General features: G+C 42.7%; 1 protein-coding gene across 1 annotated transcript in view; it reads left to right on the top strand.

The window, feature by feature from the left end:
• Positions 1-19,494, top strand: part of LOC109960239 (serine/Arginine-related protein 53-like) — a 93,318-nt gene that overhangs the window by 31,028 nt on the left and 42,796 nt on the right. Inside the window, exon 3 of the mRNA XM_020600185.1 lies at positions 984-1,035. Within this exon, the coding sequence (XP_020455841.1) occupies positions 1,011-1,035 (25 nt within the window). The 5' untranslated portion in view covers positions 984-1,010. The remainder of the gene's footprint in view (positions 1-983; positions 1,036-19,494) is intronic.

Genomic DNA, 19,494 nt, shown 5'->3' with positions numbered 1-19,494 from the left:
CCAGCGGATTCAGATCCCATCCCCATTAGCATTTAATTTCTCTCTAATCCTACACACAGTCGCTGCCGCTGCATGGTAACGAGGGCCGCCGTGCCACAGCAGCGCCAGAAAAACCTTCGAGAGCAATCTGCAGCGCGCTCGCCTTTTATAGCTCTGCACACTGTCGTAGTCATCATTCTTCCTTGACAATTAAGGCCCTCAAATCTAATAGCAATGATATTGGAATTACAGCAAGGCCCTTTTGAGGGCATGTCAGGAAAAGGGGCTGCACCTTGCAATACAGCTGTCAAACAACACCCCCATCCACCTACACACACACACACACACACACACACACATACACACACACACACACACACACACAATTCATGCCCTCTAAGCGTTTCTGGTGCGCACACACACACACACACGACAGGAAGGGGAATATGTTGAGTCTTTTGCTGTGATCTTTGTAAAACGTGCTCCCTGTGCCCTCTTATCCAACTCTCCAAAGACTTGTTACAGCAGCTTTTGTTTTCTCTCTTCTCCTCCCTCTCTCTCTGTCTCTAAATTTCTCTTTATCTCTTCCTCATTGATTCTCCCTGGTGTGTCAGAGATGTTGTTGCTTTTTGCTTTTCACTAGCAGGGTTTTTACAGACGACTAGACTAGTAGCTTGATGAATCTGTCCCTTGGTGCTTTATGAGGACAGTTTAAGGGAACATTCACTCCACTGGTTGCAGTAAGATTATCGTGGGTAAAATAGATTTCAGCCTAAGGGACACAGCACTTTTAGAGCTAGATTAGATAGATAAAGTTGTCATTATGGAAGCTGGTTGTCCTGTATAATATCCTAAGTAGCAGGCTGGCAAAGTAAAGTAAAGAGCTGCCCCTGACCTCTGACTGAGAAATACGGCACGCTCCTTATAGGAACCAGTTAATATCTCACTCTTATTGCTGTTAATACTGACCGATTGTATTTGATCTCTTTGTCACTTTTCTGCAGACTCCAGCGGAGCAGGCTAAAGTTCGAATGCACATGGTCCTGCAGGCTGTGGGTAAGTGGGTGCTGATTGTGTTTCTCTCTATGTCACGGTGTTGTTCAGTGTGAGTGCCGTGGCCTGACACTACCCAGCTGTGGTCACACAGCTTCATGCAGTGGTGGAAGACATACTGTACTCAGCTGAAGTAGCAATACCACAGTGTAGAAATACACAGTTACACGTAAAAGTACATTCCAAATGGTGCTAGTAGTAAAAGTACAATTTACCATCAGTAAAATACACTTAAAGTACCGAAGGTAAAAGTACTCATGCAGAGTGACTCATTTTCAGAATAGTGTATGTTAAATTATTGGATTATAATTACTGATGCATTAATTGTACATCACTATGGTGTTGTCAGATGGTCGATCCACCACTTTACCTACACACAAATGCCACGTAGCATTTTCTTTATCTACATCATTTTTCATTCATAAATATGCCCTTGTGACATCATCAGGGGCTTTGCACTATAGCAAGTATTTACAAGGTGAATCTCTGTGATTTGAATTCATTTTTATAAGGATTATTTGGTAATTTATTTAGTTTTATGCATGTTGATGACTGGAAGCTTGTCCCGTTTTGTACTGTGTAGACACTTAGTGCAAGTATGAGTGGCACTGTCAAAGTACTTACCCTTAGACTTCAAGTTGCTGGCTTTCATTCCAAGCCTGTGGTTACCACTGACTCTGTCCATGAAACAGGTCAACCCAACACTACTCCCTTCAAATGTATTACTGTTTTCATTAGGAAAACTTTATTCTAATGTCACTTCTGTGCCCCATGTTGTATATTGGGCAGCAAGCTTAAATTTTTTTAAGCCATATAATGCAGCCCTGCCACTAAAATTTTGGGAATGAGCCACAGTTTCATATACAGTGAGTACACCTCAGTGCAGGCAGGTTTCATGGTTGTTTTCCTGCACCCAGACTCCCAGTACCCCTCCCTGCACACAGCACCACAGGCAGGGTGCTTCTGGGCCTATATTCACTGCAGCTTAATTTCAAACACTCCTCCCAGTACATAAGTCATAGATGTCACCATGCACGCAGTGTATATATTCCAGTGTGTATTCGAGGGGTAGGGTTGCAAGCCAGATGTGACAGGCAGAGATTGACTATGGAGAAAGATGTCTTCATGTTTACAGTCATGTGCACACACACACACGTGTGCATACACGGCCCAGCACTTCAGAACATGGCTCTAATTTCACCACAGGAAATATATGAAAGAACCAGGCATCTATACATCATCTATAAAGCACTCAGCAGCCACACACTTACCTCACTGAAGACTTGTCCAGCCTTATAGTAGGCCACAGGACAATGCTGCAGTCCCCTGCTGTAATTTCACTGATTTGAACCTTATGAAGCATGTTTTACGTACTTCATCATACTTTAAATTTACTGTGCAGAGTTTACATGTGGGAGTTTGGGGTTGGGGCAGTTTAACTTATGTTTAATCGGTTTAGAAAAATGAAAGTTCTTCTTTACTCAGACATGATTTCTAATGTATGTCACACACTCCCTGCCCTGCCACCTCCAGGCTCATGTTGTACTAATGCCGATGAGGCATCATGAAACTGTGTGGCTATGAGGGCACTGGGACAGACTGGTGCAGACACAGGCCCGGGACAAGACGTAGGACTAGAGGACAGGGTTTAATGTGCCGGACATGTCTCTGGTTTTCTTCTCTTTCCTTCCAAAGGCTGGCCTGTGTCAGGCCTTCAGGTGCCCACGATCATGTCACTCATAACCACCAACAGTCAAAGACAAATAGACAACAGGTTTTAACTTGAAGAAGTAGTTTATATTGGACTGATGTATTGCTAATTTACTAATACACTGATAATATAAACAGTTTGCATAATTAATCTTGTTTCTTAAGTCCTCAGACCCTTGCTGTTAAATCTTCTACACTCATCTATTTCACATTTCTTCTTTTTTCTTGTCCTTCTCTGTCTGTCTGTCCTCTCATTCTTCCTTCATCTCACTGTCTTTGTTCCAGTGTTGTAACCGGACAGAGGGAGATAGGGATGGAAAGAGGGAGGGATGGAGGGCAAGGAGGAAGCAGCAGATGTTGGGAGGTTGTGTGAATGTTAATGTTCTGACGTAGATGTGGAGCTTAAGCCTCCTCCTCCTTCCCTCCGTTCCTCTCTGAGTGCCCGCCAGGCTTTCTCTCTCGGGGTCTCCTGACATCCTTAAAGCCCGCGACTCCCCGTCCTCTCCTCCTCTCTGCACTCCTCCACCTCTTTCTCTCCCATCCCCTCCCTCTCTCCCTCCTTTTGTCCGTCTATGGACTCTCTCTAGTCAGTAGAGAGCAGATCATCCGATGGCTAAAGCGGCTCAGGCCTTTGTGGTGGGGGGCTCTGTGGACCTGTAATGAGCCCCCTCGGCTGGCCCGCTGGCCTGCTTAGTGCTCACTGGGGGCTTTGAGTGTGTGTGTGTGTGCATGTGGGGAGGGCTAGGTTGGCCCCCAATGAAAGAGCTGGATAGATATGTTTATGGGTCACTTCCTGCTTGGCCTACATATCAAACACACACACACACATATACACACACTACACTCTGTATTTTCAAGACCAATCATTTAATAATTTCATCAATAATAAGATGATGTTCACAATGTCATTATTTATATTCAGTAGTTCATACATGTACATGACTGTATGAAGTATAGAATATACAGTAAATGATTTGCATTGTTAATTCTGAAATATTTAAAGATGGTTGTTACTGTAAGAAAATCACAGTTAACACCTGTATTTTCTGTACAACATGTAGTCAAATTTTTTTCTTTACTCATTTTTTCATTTCTTTGATTATTTTCTTTATCTCTGCAGGCAACCTTTTCTTAGCATGCACTGGCAAGGTTGTTGGGAGCTCTCCTGCATGTTGTCGTGAAAGAGGAGGTTCAGCTGGGTTTAGCTGGTATTTTGTGGGGAAAAACGCAGCAGTGTTCCTACTGTGTGGCACCCTCGGTATCGCCCGTAACCGACATATTTCACTGCTTCTCAGTAGCACGTTTGTTGTTATTCTGTATTCAATGCCTTTGACATATTTCACTGCTTCTCAGTAGCACATGTTTGTTGTTATTCTGTATTCAGTGCCTGATTCACCTGCACATCTCTCAACACACACTGTGTGCTCACAAACATCACAAATTTACATGCACTGTAGTAGTTTTCTTTGCTTTCAAACCCAAAGCACTCACAAAAAACTGCTTTCATTCATTCATACATACTTCCACACGCACACACACATGAGAACCACAACGCCCTTACGTGCATTATACTCTTTCCTTTTCAGCCACTTGCTTGGTTCTTGGCTCTTTTCATAGCAGTGTCTGTTTCCACTCATGAGTGTCAGCGTTGTGCACAGCAGCAGGCCTCTTCTTTTCCACACTTCAATAGGGAGTGTTTGCAGAACACCCACTAAGGACCACAGGGCCAAGGGTCATCAAAACCACCGTCTTCTCTCTATTTGAACCTTTGACAGCAGCAAAACAAACAATCCTTAAGATCTTATCATTGGCTTGAACTTGGGAGGGGTGCACTGGTACGAATTAGCTTCCTCTGTTGGCGTGTCTGGGTTTGGCACCTGGCAGGAGTTGTTATGAAGAACATTTCTGATTTAGGGCATTTCTTAGTATGATTGTGATCACGTTGAACAGCTCAGTATTTGATTTGTAACTCAAAGAGCCCATGGCATGCTCAGTTTCAGCTATTTAATGTTGTGTACCTCTATTTGCACCACCATAACTCCAAATAGTGTAATTACTTCAGAATGATAAAACCCGGTGGATGTCAGCAAGCCCACATGAAGGCGCAGCTGCCTGGAGATTATGACCATTCAAGGAGAGCCTTAAACTATCACGTCATACTTTATTTTATTGTTAAAAAAAGTCTTGGAGGCGAGAGTTTGCCAGACGTGTATAAACTGAGTTACTTCTGCATAGAAGTACTAGAACATACATACACCTCATTTTTTGAGCTTTAGGTCATGTCTAAGATGATAATTCACCATTGTAACATTGTAGATTGGCATGTTTTGTGCTGAATGCCCTTCCGGATGAAGCCAGTGAGTCGCCAGTCAACCTAACCTGCATGTCTTTGGACTGTGGGAGGAAATAAAGCTACATCATTCTAATATGAATATGGAATACTGTGTATTGCAGTAGTGTAGTTCATTGTTGGTCAGTGGTGAAAGGCTTTAATGCTCCAAGAGAAGCCACAGTGGTGCTGCTCAGGGTCCCCTGCATAAAACAGAATAAACTGGATTAATAGTTTAGGGACTAACTGTCTCTCCTGTCACAGTGTCAGAACATATGAACAGGTGTTCAAATTCAAAATGGATATTGAACAAAATTAACACATTTACAAAATGTTTGTACTTTTAGAATGATTTACAGATGTGTAAATTGTAGGAGAACTGAAATTGCGGTGTCAACTGCCTCATTGAATGTAGCAGTTTAAATATGCTTAGTATCATTAATGCTGTAATAACAAGTACCATTACCTCTGTATAAATTTGTTACAGATGCATTAATACAGTTTAAAAATCAACCGGTATCATCTATAAATGCCAGTAAGCAAACAAAACAAAAAAATGATCTTGATACATTTATTTTAATCAGTCTTTCTGGCATTTACACAATGTGTGCAGGTCTGTGGTGGTGCATGTTAGTATCTGGACAAGCCTGCAGGAGTGTGTCTCTCCTTTTTGTGTTTAAGTGCTTTTCTGTCAGTTTATATGCTCTCTGATTGAGTGACAGACATAGAGAGGCAAGGGGGGGGGGGCGTGACCAGCCAAGCTTAGCAGCATCATGTAAGAGTACTAATTCTTCTACAGTAAATACAGGGCATTAGGCTTCTCTGTTGCAGCAGGGGTCCTGAAGACACAAGCTCACTCTATCTCACACACACACACACTCATACACACACACACCCTTTCTCTCAAGCTCTTCGCTGCTTTCCTCTGTCTTCTAGTTCCCGCTGTCCCTTCCACTGCCCCAGCCCACCCCCTTAGGCGATGACAGATGTGTGCTGAACAGACCACATACATGGAGGGTGTCACCTTACCCCCTCTGGAACTAAAGGGCTAATGCACCACATTTAGGAGGCTGCCTCCCTTTGTGCTGACAGGACAAGAGGTGATGGGGACAGGAGACTGTTCTTTATATGGCTCTGGCATTTCTACATATTTTTTTCACTATACACTTGTTTTCTTCCTTTGTCATTTTTCCAGTTGTTCATCTGTTCCTTCTGTACCTTTATTGTCATCTACCTGAGATTTAGTGGCCATCGCTGGAATGCAGTGCGGGATTTAGTTGCTGAATACAGTTATCGCACACTATCCATCTTCATCACATCGCCATCATTCTGGTCGAAGCACCACTATTTCTGTGACATGACTAAAGTGATTGTCACAAACACCAGTTAGTGGTGACCTTCATCTCAAAGGGAATTTCCTCTGTAAAAGCACATGGGGTTTACCGGTAATAACTCCTAACTACCTGTTGTAAATGTGTTATTGTAACAACAAAAGTAGGACAACACTTCACTGGAAGCAGTTTGAACTGAAATGATGGTTTTTGCTGTCATGAGAACGGAGAATCTTTGAGTCAGAGGATGTAAACAGCTTCATTCTTTTTTTACCGTACTGCCTTGTCTTGCATTGCTGCTGCTATTGAATTAGGATTTTCTGATTTAACAGTAAAGGTTCAGTCATTGATCAGAACAAGCAGAAGACACACAGCTTATCATAACTCAAATTATTACAACAGGCTGGCCCATAGAAAAGATTTGCAATAATTAACTTTTTCTTTTTTTTACCAAGGATCTATTTTTAAACACCAGTTTTTTTTTTAAAGCGTCGGTTTAATAAATCAGCAGAAATGCTTCCATGTTATTTGCATTGTACGGATTTAGTTTGATACCAGTTTGGATTTCCTGTTTGTTTTTTTCCTGTGTGGCATGAAGCTAGAATTGTAGCGGTAGAATCCAACTTATTCAAATAAATGAAACGGTTACACAACAGCAACAGAAATCCCCTTTGCATCTGCAGGAATGTCTCCTGTTGTCCTCTGGGAGAATAATGTCAAGTGCTGTCCTGTAATTTTGTCTCTGTAACCATTGATCAGTTGGATTTATGTGCCATTACCTCACTGTTCCAGTCAACAGTCGTAATTATGTCTCACACAGAGAGAGAGAGAGAGAGAGAGAGAGTGGGGCCTCCACTTACACTGAACCCAGATACCTGAATAAGCTTTTATCCAGAAGCCCCTGCTGCTCACTGAGTAGCAGACTGGTGCTGGTGGCAGAATGACTGACCTCCAGATCAGAGGGATGGATGGATGGAGGGGTTTGTCGAGCTCCGTTAGAGAGCCATGCTTCATAGTAAGAGCTCTTTGCCTCAAGCTAATGCTCCGACCCTCTCCAAAGAAGTCTGTTTGTGGTTTTAAAGGTGCATGTGATTTTAAAGGAAGGCTGTGTTTGAAATGGATGTCTGTGTTCCTCTGTACCTCTCTGTGCCATTTTATTCCTTTCAGTAAGAAGTAAGCCTTTCAGTTCAGAGGTGCCTGTCGGTGGCACTGCACGGATCAAAGGTTTATGTACAATTGATTTTTGGTTTGTTTTATGGGTATAATAAACAAAGGTTCAGCTGCGCCTTGGTTCTCTCTTTCCTGTAGCAGGCTGGTGATACTGTACTGCCCTCACCCCTCTCATTTTCCCAGCCTTAAGTTCTTTAGCTGCAGGACAGGACATTACAATTTGAGCTGCAACAAAATTTTACAACAAAACTGGAAAACGTTTATAATATTTAGCAAAATATGTTTGGACTGTTGACATCAGACAAACATGCAATTCAGGGCATTTGAAAAAGTGCTAAACATTTTTTACTACTTGACATTTTATAACCAAACAATCAACAAACTAAAAGATTATTTAATAAAATAAGTAATGGCCCTAATCTAAATAAGGGATTTATTTATTCAGAAAATGAATCAATTTTTGATTGTCAAATAATCATTTATGTCATTTTGCAAGCAGTAATGCGTCTCACATGTAGGAATTTACTGCTTTTGTAAATTAAATATTTTTGTGTTTTGCAGTTGAAGACTTATTTCTGACCTTTTGTTGAGCATACAATTACAGTCTGTTAGTTGCTTAAATAGTCAATATCTGTAATTCTCTAAAATCAGTGACAGTTTCTTACATGGGCAGATGTTTACTGTTTTTATGTTTTGTTGTCTGTTGTTATTTCAGTAATAGTTGTCATTTTTTTTGAGACTCAAGGTCTCAAGTCTGAAAGTGCTCATCAAATTAGTAAACAACCTTCCTCGCCTTGCTTTAGGGAACAATATATACTGTACTAGAGAGAGGATGTCAACCACTTAGAGGAAGTTCTCTGATTCTGTGTGTGTGTGAGACGGAGAGAGAGACAGAGAGAGAGAGAGACAGAGAGAGAGGGAGAGTGAGAGATTGAGATGGCTTTGTTTTTCTTCTGTGGGCAGATTTCAAACAGCATCTGGTGGGCTCTTGAAAAAGACCGTTATGAGTATGTTGAAATCCAAACTGAATCATTTTTGCGCCCTCCTCCTCCTCCCCTTGTTGTCGCTGTTTGGAGACACATGGTGATATCTTTCCCTCCCTCCCTCTGCCTTCCTATCTCTCCCTCTCTTTTCGTCTTTTTGCTTCTCTCTCTGTCCTCTCAACATGTAGACATTTCCATAACAGAAAAAAGAATATTTTTAATTTGCTGCTTTCCATAATTTTGCAACATATGGTATAAACGATTTTGATGCAAATGTATGTGCTAATTATTTGCAGACGAGCCTTAAACAGGCCAGCCATTGAAGTGAAATGAAAGCAAATTTGCAATCACCTTAAATTTTTCTAACCGTTTACTGTTAAGTAAACTTTGCTAAGTAATTTAATTACCTTGGACCGTTGGCAGGCGCTCAAGGCTTTTTTCCAGGAGGGTGTGGAGAGGGAGGCTGAATGCAAAGAACGCAGAGTGAGAGAGATGCGAAGGAAAGAGTAAAGACACTGTATATGGTAAACAACAGTTTTATTGAATTCTCACTATTTGGTATTTGTCACTCAGATACTTTTGTTAGAGAAAGGCATGGAAGGGATGTGAATCTTCTAACAGGCTGTGCTGTGACATGATTGCACCATGTTCGGAGTTTGTGCATTTGTAAATATTTCTGCATGGGTTTAATGGATTTAATTGTCAGTTGAATGATGATGGGAAAACATGCTCAACCCAGTTTATATAATTGGGTGCTGAATCCTTAAAAAAATCTGTGTAATAATGAAAAATAGGACAGTGTTCCAATGAATAGATAATTTATTCTTACATAGCATGGACGTTTCAGGCAGACACCCTTCCTCAGCATGCAGGCCAGCAACAATACTGTACCTATACTTGGGTGAACTTTATAAGCCAATGAAGAGCAACAGTGTATCCAATAAGCACACTCATAAATCAACATACAGCCCTATTTCTCAACCTGTTAAAAGCATTATTCTTTAACACTGGCACATATTGGTATCTCATCCTCATATTGGGAAATCGTTTGAGGTTTCACCCAAGTTTTGTTACAAGACGGTGTCGAATATTAGAGATGGTTAAATCAGACACACCTCCTATTTCCATGCATGTTCTGGCCAAGTGCCTAGTGGCAATTTTCCTTCTCATACAATGTATCTTTATGACGAGAAGTAATGCTTATGTGCATCCTGCAGCTGGCAGAAATATTGCCATCAGGGGGAGAATCACATGTAACACTCCTTTTGTAGTTTATTTATTGAAATGTCCATGTGGTTTACTTTGTTGGTAAAGCAAAGTAACGTCTAAAAGCTTGAATTTATGAACATAAATACCCTTTCCCCGGCTTCCTTTTTCTTCTTCTCTCCTTTTCCCAGCGTGTAACTACCTTTACCAATGGATGACCAATAATGATATTTTACACACACTTCCTTGAACCTTCGAAATAACATGAAATAAATCTCCATAAAGCTTTTAACCATATTCATTTTATGAAATCAACTTATTTATAGTAACTATTGCTCAAAAGCAAGCCCACTTTCTAAGGATGTTTAACTATAATACATAGTATTTTTACCCAGGTTACATTAGAAGTTACTACAAGAGGAGTGCTTCTGGTTTCACCATTAATGCCATCTGGTCTGAACGACGAATTTTAATTTGTCTTGATTCTTATAATGAATTTGTGATATTAGGTTTGTCTGGTATTTTTTGATGACCATGTTATTTATGAGTCTTCTTATTGGATACACTGTTGTGCTTGATTGGGCTATATAGTTCACTGGTGCTTAGGTGCAGTGTCATTGCTGGTTTGCACACTGAGGAAGGGTGTCTGCCCAAAATTTTTACTTTTTATTTTTTTGGATCAATTATCCCAGCTTCAGGCACCTTAGAGGAAGAGTCAAACATTTTGTTTATTCACTTTTTGCCAAAAGTTAGATGAGAATGATACCACATTTGTGTCCAGCAGTGGTTAGCTTAGCTTAGCACAAGGACTGGAAACAACTAACCTGGCTTTGTTCAAAGCTAACAAATCTGTCTAAAGCTCACAGATTAACACTGTATATCTGCACAGAATCAGCACAGAAACCCACATGTAAATACAGCAGGTTGCATTTCACAGGGGGTTATGTGGTTTTGTGCCAGTATTGGTTCATAGCCTGGAGCAGGCAAGGGAAGGAATAAGCATAATTCTTAAAATGTACAACTACTGTTTTAAACATAATTAATTTTACAACCCTCTGTAAGACAGTGTTGAATGTTGTTATGGCTAACAGTCTGCGGTGGAGAGAGAACAACACTGACACCATGTACAGTTGCACAGGCTGCCTGCTGGGGTGCATCAAGAAGCTGAAAACTCTCTGGTTAGCTTCTTGAAGCTTTACATGATCAAGAAACTTTGCTGCTACTATTTTCATCTTTATCAGCTTCTGTAGTGTGTGTGTGTGTGTTGGGGTGGCAAGTATACTCCAGCATACATACATGTGTGTCTCTTTGTGTTACTGTAATGGGTTTAGCTGCTTTTATAACAAGCTCACCCACTGTCATTTCAAAGGAGTCAGTATTTCTCTCAGTTTTGAATTCATTCTTTTTTCACTCATCAATCTGGCCTCCTCTATTTGTAAGGTTGAAACTGCTTCTTCTCCGCTTTCACACAGCGAGGCTCCACAGACACACATAGGAAGGCAAGGGCTGGGATGGATTTGAAGTAATAAAAACCCCTTTGTTTTAGTTTGTATTGGACCATTCATCATCACTTTATTTAATACGAGGCTGTAATTGTGCCATCCCCAACCATCGCTAATGGCTGTGTTCGTCTGTGTTTGCTTTGTTGATGGAAATGAATGAAATTAGGATAAACAACCGCAGACTCGCGTGTAATCAAGCCCTGATTAATGTAGCAGCGTTTCAGCGCCATTTCTCATTCCACAACACCTGATATCTTTCCCATAAACAAATTGTGTTTGTCTAAATGAAGAAATTAAATGACGCATTTGATGAGTTTATGATTGACCCGGTCCGGCCCGTGCCTCATTACTCTCTGTCTGTTGAAGCTAAGAGGTGTGTGACTAATGCTCTGTCACTTCCCACACAAGGATTTATCACCACTGCTGATTAATGGCAGCCAAACAGCATTTTAATAATTTTATGATTGTGGTTTCTGGCAGTCGCAGAACAAGATAGTGACAGAGAGAAAGGAAGTTGGCGGGTACTGGGAGGGAGGAAATGGGTGAGTATTTAGAGGGAGAGGGTGCAAAGAGAGAGAGAAAGTGATAGAAAGTGTTCATCCCAGATTAAATGTTTTATGCCGTTGTAGCCTGAGCAGACGGAGGCATGATTATGCACTGTATGAGCATTTCCCATGAATCTCCCGCTTGCACTTGAAAAGTATTTCATAAACATTTAAACCACTTACACTGCTTCAGACTTTGCATTGGTTACACTAATGCCAGTGACTCTTTCAGTTGCAGGCTATAACAAAATGTAGTTGTACCCACTAATTTGCTGTTAACCAACTACCAAAACTACTAAACAAGGGCTTTGCAGAAGAAAAGTAATTTCAGGTCATTAGTATATTTGTGAGTTGTGTTTTCATTTTAGCAGGAGAACTCATTACAGTGCTAAATGACTTAAGGGCTTTCTTGTAACAAAGGCTAAGAATGTACTGTGCACCGATCAGCCATAACAGTATGATCACCTGCCTAATATTGTGTAGCTCTGACCCATCAAGGCATGGACTCCCCAAGACCCCTGAAGGTGTCCTTTGGTATCTGGCATCAAGACGTCAGCAGTAGAAGATGTGAGGTGGGGACTCCATGGATGAGACTTGATGAGCAAGATGGTGGCGCATGCTGTTGCAGCAGCTCAGTGCTCCTTCAGTCGGTGTTTTGTTTGGTGGTTTGTGTACGTGTTTTCCATACTGTGTACATTTTGCTGGGCGAACAACACCTATAGTCGGCGTGATCTCCTGAAGATAGCAGCTTGCTACGAGCAGAGAGTTACAGCTGAGTTTCTCTGCTCACACAGGATACCAGTGGACATAGCGAGGAGCCCAGGTTCTCCGTGGATTACCATCCCCACGGCAAGGACATGAAGGTGCCGCAGGGGGAGGAAGCAGAAGCAAGGCTGCAGGGCCGGAGCGTTAGCTAGGCTATAGAGGCAGCCACATAGACCACCACTTCCCAGCCTTTTTCTGACAAACACCAGAGCACTTGTTAGTAAGATGGATGATTTGAGGCTGCAGGTTGCAACCAGTTACATGATGGACAGTTGCATTCTGCTGATCACAGAGACCTGGCTTCATCCACACATTCCGGACTCTGCTATCAAGTTAGCAGGCTACACAGTACAGCACCATGATAGCACTTGTCCCTGTTTCTACTTCCTGCGTTTGCCCCCCTCAGGAAAACTGCTCCTACCATCACAAGGATTGTAAAAACATGGCCTGATGGTGCCTCACAACAGCTACAGGACTGTTTTGATAGGACCAACTTGGAGGTTTCAGAACATCCAGACCTGGAGGTGTTCACAGACAGTGTTCTGTGTTATATTAAGAACTGCATAGACATTGTTATTGTGGACAAACGCATCAGGGTCTACCCCAACCAGACGCCCTGGGTGAACTGGGAGGTCAAGCGGCTGCTGAGAGAGACGAACACAGCCTTCAGGATAGGCGACAGGTCTCTCTACAGTGTGGCCCGAGCTAACCTCAAGAGAGGCATCAGAAAGGCCAAATTGGACTACAGGAGGAGTATTGAAGACCATCTGGACAGCAACAACAGCAGGCAGGTGTGGCAGGGAGTCCAGCATTTTAACAACCACAGGAATAACCTTGGTGCGGCTGAAGGTGACGCCTTGCTGGCAGAGCAGTTGAACCTCTTTTTTGCCCGCTTTGAGGCAGAGCAACCAGACACGGCCAAACTTCACCCTGCGGCCCACAGTGGCCCCACCCTCACAGTAGGGGATCATGAGGTGAGGTGCTCGCTGTGGGCCGTAAACACGAGGAAGGCTGCTGGACCGGGCGGCATCCCTGGACGTGTACTGAAGGGCTGTGCGGACCAGCTGGCTGGAGTCTTCACCAGTATCTTCAACCAGTCTCTGGCCCAGTCTACTGTCCCACCGTGCCTGAAGTCCTCCATCCTAGTTCCCCTGCCTAAGAAACCCAACATAACCAGCCTCAATGACTACCGGCCAGTTGCACTCACTCCAGTGGTGATGAAGTGTTTTGAGAAACTGGTGCGGGGACACATTATGTCATTCCTCCCACCAACATCTGACCCACAACAGTTTGCATACAGGGCAAATAGATCCACAGAGGACGCCATAGCCTATGCACGGCTGCTCTTTGTGGATTATAGCTCTGCATTCAACACCAAGCTGGTGGACCTGGGAATTCCATATCCCACCTGCACATGGGGGAGCTTCCTGTCCAGACGCAGCCAGAGGGTGAGAATGGGCACACACATCCACAGCTCTCAGCCTCAGCACTGGTTCCCCACAAGGCTGTGTGCTGAGCCCCCTGCTCTACACCCAGTACACCCACGACTGCACCCCCGCCCACCATGGTAACACCATTGTAAAAATTGCTGATGACACCACGGTGGTGGGGCTTATCTCTGGGAGGGATGAGACTGCCTACAGGGATGAGGTGGAGAGGCTCATAGTGTGGTGCAGAGAGAACAATCTGCTCCTTAATACCTCAATGACTAAGGAGGTCATTGTTGATTTCAGGAGAAAGAAACCAGACATCTTGCCACTGTATATCAGCGGGGACCGTGTGGAGAGGGTGCCGGCCTTCTGCTTTCTGAGAGTCCACATTAAGGAGGATCTGACCAGTGGTGTGAATACCTCTGGACTGCTTAAAAAGGCCAAGCAGAGACTGTACTTCTTATGGGTGCTCGGGAAGAACAACATCTCCCAGAGACTGCTGGTGTCCTTTTATTGGTGCTCCATTGAGAGCATCCTTATCCCATATACTGTATATGTGTATGGTACAGCAGCAGAACAGTGGCTCAGAGGAAAAGTGCTCCAGAGAAAGAGGCCACTGCCATCAGGGAATATTGTTGCCATGAAGGGGTGTTACTTGGTCTGCAGCAGTGTTTAGGTGGGTGGTATGTGTCAAAATAACATTCACATGAACAATGCCCAAAGCATCACACTGCCTCCACCAGCTTGCTTTTTTCCCATTGTGCATCCTGGTGCCATTTCTTCCCCAGGCAAGCAATGAGCACACACTCGGCTGTCCACATGACATAAAAGAAAATGTGATCTGATGGACACTTTGGGTGGTGGACAGGGGTCAACATCCAACTTTGACTGGTCTGTGGCTACGCAGCCCCTTGCACAGTAAGCAGTGATGCACTATGTGTTCTGACATCTTTCTATCCGAAACAGCATTAAGTTTTCCAGCAATTTGTGCTCTTCTGTGGGATTGGACAATGTGGGCTAGCCTTTGCCTCCCATGTCCATCAGTGAGCCTTTGGCATCCATGTCACCGGTTTGCTGTTTGTCCTTCCTTAGACAGTGTTGGTAGATACTAACCACTGCAGACCAGGAACAAGACCTGCAGTGTGGGAGATGATCTGACCCAGTCGGCAGACATCACAGTCTGGCCCTGCTCAAAGTCACTCAGGTCCTTATGCATGGCTGTTTTTCCTGCTTCCAACACATAAACTTCGAGGACTGAATGTTCACTTGCGGCCTAATTCACCCCACACACTGACAGGTGTCATTGTAACGAGATAATAAATGTTATTCACTTCACTTGGTCATAATGTTATGGCTGGTGGATGTACTGTATATTAGTTTTAGATATTTTCGATGATATTTTGCTTATATAAAATTACTCATGAACTTTTTTATAACATACTGTATGTGTTAACATTATGGACTAATCAGGTTAGCAGCCATACCGCACCATCTACTGAGATGATATCAGGAAATACTATATATATATAATGTTTTTGAGTGCTGTTTCAGGAGATGCGCCGATGGGTTGTATGAGAGGGAAGGGACAAATGACCATATGGGTCGTATAGGTTGGAGGATTTGTTGATACCTGGCGACCTATTGAATTGTTTGTTTGATTATGTGGCTAATCCTCACTCAGAGACAGCAGGCATTTTTCTGAATTAGAACAGATTTGCATCCCTGGAAATACAACTGAATGTTCCTAATGGTCAGAAACCCTGGATTGGATAACTTATTATATATATATATGACTAATTATTAACATAATAGTAATTTCAAATCTGGAATTACCTTTCAACATATTTTTAACACCCTGATTACCTAATAACATACTATGACCTTCCTTTATAAGACTCATGCATTAGCATGTGCACGTGCTTACATGTGTTTTTATCCTTATGGGGCTGAAGAGTTGAACCCTACTTGCCAAGGCACACACTGTACTGACTCCAGTGGTTTCAAACAGCATGTGTTTTACTCCTACCACACCGGCAACCTTTCAAAGTGAATGTTAGTTTGAATTAGATTAGTGTGGGTCATTTTTCCTCCTAATTCAGAGGCACAGGAATAAACGCAGCGCGGCTGATAAACATTTAGACACCTGTCGTCTCCAATCTCACATTCCAGGCCTCAGGAACAGATGGAAGTCATAAATTGTTTCAAACTTCTAATGGAGTCCTAATTTTCTACAGATTGCCTGTGTTACCCTGTCCAGTCGAACACACACGCTAAGCTTATTACTTCTCTGTTCTTTCTCCTGTTACATGCTTCTGTCTCCCACTCTCATTCTCTTGCTTTCTTTCTCAGGCTTTCTCTACTTGAAGAGTCATTAGACTTACAGTCTAGATGAATTATGGTTGTGGAGTGAAGTAAACAAGGTGCTATTACTGTGGTGGCATTTTACCGATAAACCTGTGCAACACTGTGATGTCTATAAAGAATTAGACCTTTTTAACAGCAAGGTTAATGGTGGTCTGACAAGCAGTATGTTATTACCTAAAACTTACAAATTTTAATTTAATTTTGTTTAGTTTTAATAGCAGGCTGAATGTCTTTCTACCAGAGATGGGACTAAGTCACACATGTGCAAGTCACAAGACTTAACCTTCAGTCTCAAACAAGTTCCACGTTACTGTGGTGAGAGTCAAGCGAGTCACAAGGGAAGTCATACAAAATTGTGACAAGTCAGTTAAAAGACAGTGGTCTGTGTCATAACCAATTTAAAACTGGCATTTTGAGACTGAATAACTTAAACATTCACACAGACTACCAGTCTGTCATAAAGGGTCGACCATGATTAAACCAAACGTGTACTTCCACTTGTTCAGATTTGTTTAGTTTGACTTTACCACTGCTGTAATTGCAACATATAAATCAGCCAGAGGATTTGTCTACGTTGGCTCTGAGCCCATGTGGTCACTTCTTCCCAGCATAGACTGTATTCTTAGTGCTTATGTCCCCCTGTCTTCAAATGTCTACATCTCCTCATCTTACCTGACTGTCACTTCTTGTCTTCTTATTCACTGCATGTCCTCAGACATAACAAGTCACACAGCCCTCCTCTGTGTGGCCCAGGGGGCTGTTGACAGAGGCATCCATCCACAGTCATTCTCATGGGCACCCGCTTACACACAGGCGCACACACACATTTACACCCATCAGAACTGTTCATTTCTCCAAGATGCCACACCCAGCTCTTTTCTCTCTCTCCCTCTGCATCAGTCAGCCCAAACCTAGTGGTTCCAGCAGAGGAGTGAAGAGAAATAAACAGTTAATTAGTCCACCATTGGCTCAGTCTTGCATTTTTCTATCTAATTAGTAAACCAGGCAATAAGGGGCCCCTAGATACCGGTCTCCTCCCAGCCAGGGCCTCGTCTCCCAGACTAGAACTCCAGCTGTGTGTTTAAGGAGAAATAAATAAAAAGTACATTGCTCCTCTTTCATCTCCTCATGCCGAGAAGAGGGAATTGCTGTTGGAGAATTAATGATCATTTAATTTCCCTTCTTTCTTCTGCTCATATATTTGCCTTCTTCAGGTATTTCTTGTCTCTCCATGTTTCCCTTGCTCTCTCTCTTTCTCGCTCACTCATATGTATAAACACACAGAACAGGGCCTTTTTCATACCTACTACATCTGCAAAACACATGTTTGGTAAATGTACATTTGTTTTATTGTCTGTACACAATGAATTAGTGTGTGTTGTAGCTTCAAAGAAAGATGTCTTGATCTGCTGATGGTGACGGTATGTTTTTCTGATGTCTTGAGCATTTTCCCTTGTTACAAAAGGATAATTTTGTTGCACATGACTGTGTAATGATAAAGCCTATTCTATTTTATAACCTGTCCCCCTCAGTCTGAACCCATGGACAAAGCTAAAGCCAATCCCAGATGCAATCAGCTCTGTTCATAGTCATGAACCTCTCTTGATCTGATTCTCAGTGGTGCTTGTGTTGAACTGCTTTGGGCTAAAACCCCTACTGGGAAATGTTTCTAAACTAGCAGTCAAAGGAGTTAACAACACGTTCTTGTTTAGTTTTTTTAACATTTCAGTCTATCAGTGCATCCTTACTGTAGTTTAAACTTGTTCCCTACATGCTTGCAACAGCAGAGGACAGACCTTGGAAATCTGGTAGATGTGGGTTAACCTTATATGAAATACCACTGACTGTATAGAAAAGATGGACAAACCTACCTACATCACTCATTGGTTCTCTAAAGAGCAGTTTTGAAGCTCAAGTGTGGCTGTCATCGTGTCATGCTTCACTCCGCCTGCTACGGCTCATCCAAAAATGGGCAAAGAGGTGGTGTGTGAGTGGAGCTGTCTAGACAGCTAACAGCTAGCCACCTGTGGAGGGACCCTCCTGCCTGTCATTCGAAGCGACCACACCCGTAATGATGAATAACTTTTAGCCTCAATAAAATCTAAACGGGCAAGTTATATAAAACCCCACTGTTGTCAATGAAGGGGAAATTAGCTATAGAGACCAAAATCATTTTTGTACCAGGCTGTAAACATGTTTATTTCTGCTGTAAGGTTTTGATATTTTAACCTGAGACTCTATGGAGGCTGACTCCCTTTTGGAGCCAGCCTCAAGTGGCCAGTCGAGGAACTGCAGGTTTTGGCACTTCGGCATTGGCTTCATTTCTCAGCCTCAGAGGTTGCTGCTTGCGAAATACTCTGCTCTGTGCTCTCAACCTCTAGCTTGATCCCTTCATACAGTGTGTGTGTGTGTGTGTGTGTGTGAGAGAGAGAGAGAGAGAGAGGATGTGTGTGGTCTGTGTGCAATATTAGTTGATCTGAAGTAGTGAATTAGATGTGGAATTTTGTTTCTACCAGAGACAAACCTTTAAATACCCTCCCTTGAGTTTTATGCTTTAAAAAAAAGCTTATGAGAGTTTTGATCACTCTTGCTTGGGCCAGTTCATTATAAAGTGAGAACAAGCACCCCCAGTTTTGTTTATAGTATATTTGGCAAGTTAGAGAGATGAGGGGCAGTGTGTTGTTTGTTTGTGTGTGTGTGTGTGTGTGTGTGTGTGTGTGTGTTGGGGGCTGTCTTCAGATCAGGACTGATTGTGGGATCTGCTGCAATGAATAGGATAGTCGTTATTCAGAATTGGCTGTGATATGTAGTTATATGGTAGAGAACGGGGGTGTAGCATTGTTGGTCCTTCTATGTAAGCTGGCAGAACTCCACACACACACACACACACACACAGCAGTATGAGAGCAGGGATGAGCATTGATAACTGTATAATCCACACATACCATTAAACCCAGTGGATTACATCTTGGGGAATTATGGCAGGGATTTCTGTTGTTGCTCTTTCTGTTTTGCTCTTTCTGCTCCTCCTCTGCTTTCGCTGCCCTCGCTTGTCAACAGCCCCACTTGGCCCAGGCTGCCAATCCAAAGCTTTGATGAGGCACTGTCATCTACTTGTCTTGTCTAA

The sequence above is a fragment of the Monopterus albus genome, unplaced genomic scaffold (assembly GCF_001952655.1).
Source record: "Monopterus albus unplaced genomic scaffold, M_albus_1.0 scaffold45.1, whole genome shotgun sequence".
Taxonomy (NCBI): Eukaryota; Metazoa; Chordata; class Actinopteri; order Synbranchiformes; family Synbranchidae; genus Monopterus; species Monopterus albus.
Note: the sequence above shows the minus strand (reverse complement) of the source record. Positions and strands in the feature narration are given on the sequence as shown.